The sequence below is a fragment of the Notothenia coriiceps genome, unplaced genomic scaffold (genome assembly GCF_000735185.1).
Source record: "Notothenia coriiceps isolate Sejong01 unplaced genomic scaffold, NC01 NC01_scaffold00017437, whole genome shotgun sequence".
NCBI lineage: Eukaryota > Metazoa > Chordata > Actinopteri > Perciformes > Nototheniidae > Notothenia > Notothenia coriiceps.
In genome coordinates, this window is record NW_011350138.1 from 1 (window position 1) to 2,294 (window position 2,294).

General features: G+C 40.8%; 1 protein-coding gene across 1 annotated transcript; it reads left to right on the top strand.

Moving 5' to 3' along the window:
* Nucleotides 1-1,010: 1,010 nt before the first annotated feature.
* On the top strand, nucleotides 1,011-1,362 carry LOC104950397 (14-3-3 protein beta/alpha-2-like). Its single transcript, XM_010776917.1, has one exon. The coding sequence runs from the start codon at nucleotides 1,026-1,028 to the stop codon at nucleotides 1,338-1,340; it is 315 nt and encodes a 104-aa protein (XP_010775219.1). The 5' UTR covers nucleotides 1,011-1,025; the 3' UTR covers nucleotides 1,341-1,362.
* The last annotated feature ends 932 nt before the right edge of the window (nucleotides 1,363-2,294 follow it).

The window sequence follows — 2,294 nt, forward strand, 5'->3', positions numbered from 1 at the left end:
GTCTCCTATTGATCTGAGTAAATTATAAAGAACAGCCAGTTAATTGAAGGATTATAGCACAGGCCTTAGTCAGATGGTATATTACGCTGTTTTTTTCCTGCTTCAAATAGTTCTCTCTTTTTTCACCATACCTGTGTTTGCATCACTGAAAATATATGAGCATGTTATGAGCATAGGATTTTGACCCCTCAGATAAACATAATGCTGCGCTATACTTTGCAGCCACAAGCCGTTGCCAAGCAACACTTATTGTTTAGGTCCTTTTTGATAAGGCAGTCATATCATTAACTAGAACTAGCTAGATCTGATAGATTTGGACATAAACGCGAGTGAAGTATAACCGGACGCGAGAGAGAGAGATCAGATCAGCTGCTGCTGACGGAGAACACGCAGCTCTTCCGGCATCAGACAGCTCCGCCCGTGTGACGGACCGTTGAGTGGAGCAAAATTAAATAGCATACTCTAAGAGTTAGACCTAACACACTTAGCTACAGTAGTTTATCTACTCTGGAACAAGCTAAACTAGTTTTAAATATATGTGTTCTTTACTGTCGTGTCGAGTCACTTACAGGTTCAGCGAGCTGCACGAGACTGACGGGCTGTCAGGAGAGGGAGCGGAAAAGAGAGCACCCCGTTTATTTTCCCATTTTATTATCCAGAATTACTGTAAACCTTTGAATAAAGTAGTTAATCTAGCCTACTATTAGTAGTTTGTTTAAATGCAGTAGCCTACTTATGTGTTTTTTCTTTTCATTCAAATAAAATAAATCTCACGTAACCCCTGCTGTACTCCAACGTACCCCTAGGGGTCCGCGTACCCGCATTTGAGAACCACTGAGCTAAACCAACACAGAGGACTTTTCTTTTACCGAGTGTTTCGACTCTTTAATTGTTCTCTATCTTAAATGCTTCAATTGTTCTTTCTCTACACATTTATTAATCTTGTAAATAGGTACTGGTCCATATAAAAGAAAATGTGTAATCATAACTTATTTTACTTGCTTTTCTTTCTCCAGTAAGCAGTCATGGGAGATTCAAGCCGAACGGAACTTGTGCATAAGGCCAAACTGGCTGAGCAGGCTGAGCGTTATGACGACATGGCTGAGGCTATGAAGTCTGTGACGGAGAAAGGCGAGGAACTTTCGAACGAAGAGCGAAACCTGCTGTCAGTGGCATACAAGAATGTTGTGGGTGCCCGACGCTCCTCATGGCGAGTGGTTTCCAGCATTGAGCAGAAGGCTGATGGAACCGACAAAAAGAAGACCATGTCCAAAGACTACAAGGATACGATTGAGAAGGAGCTGAATAAAATCTGCGAAGAAGTGCTGGTGAGTTTTTGAACGTTTACTTCAACAACATTGCTTGCTTAAGAATTCTGTTAACGCTTGTGTCATTTAGAAATAGTTGTCAACATCACTTTTACGCAAAACGTAGGTACCGCCGTGCAAGTCATGTAAGTGGCTAATTTTTCCCATTAGGATTTACACTAGTTGCCTATGGCCCTATATACAGACTACATGTTCAATTTATACATTTTGATTTAGTATTCATGCATGCAAATTAGTCGCTTTTCGTTGCCTCCCGCTTTTTTAATGCAGATTTGGGTGACTTGTGTAATTTGTGGAGAACTGAAGAGTTTCCGTTTTGGGGGGTACCAATAAGTAGCCGTACAAACGCCGCAGTTTTTGCGTGGCTGTGTCTTTAGTTGTCAGCCCAATGGCGATCTGTTGTTATTAGCATCTGGTTAGCTAGCTATGGTAACGAATTTATGAGCTTTTTCTACAACCAGGTGGAAGAGAGCTCTCTCCTGACAGACTGAGAGGCTCAAATAACCTCAGCTCAGTGAGGTTAAGGCACACCTTGATATGACCATTATAGTTCAGGGCTCAATGCTAACTTTTAAAAGTGGTTGCCAGGCTGGCAACCAGGCATCAGCTTTTGGTTGCCAAAACTGAAAATACGGTTGCCATTTTTAGTCACCTTATATTTTAAATAATTAAGATACTATAAAGTTATACATCAACTTAATAGTGAACATGTGACGCAAAAGAATGTTCAAATGCTTTACAATAAGTAATTAACACAATTATTATTATGAAACTTAATTGGTTGGAAACTTGTCCACCCTTAACTGCTGGTGTACAAAATACCAGTAGTGCAGCTGTGGTCATGTTCTTCAAAGATCCCTCAAAAAGGAAGTGAGCAAGTCACTTGTTTCTTGGTCATCCGTTGTCTCCCTTTCAAATGTGGGTTTTCTTGACCTTTGTGCTGACCCCCACCATAGATTAATTGGC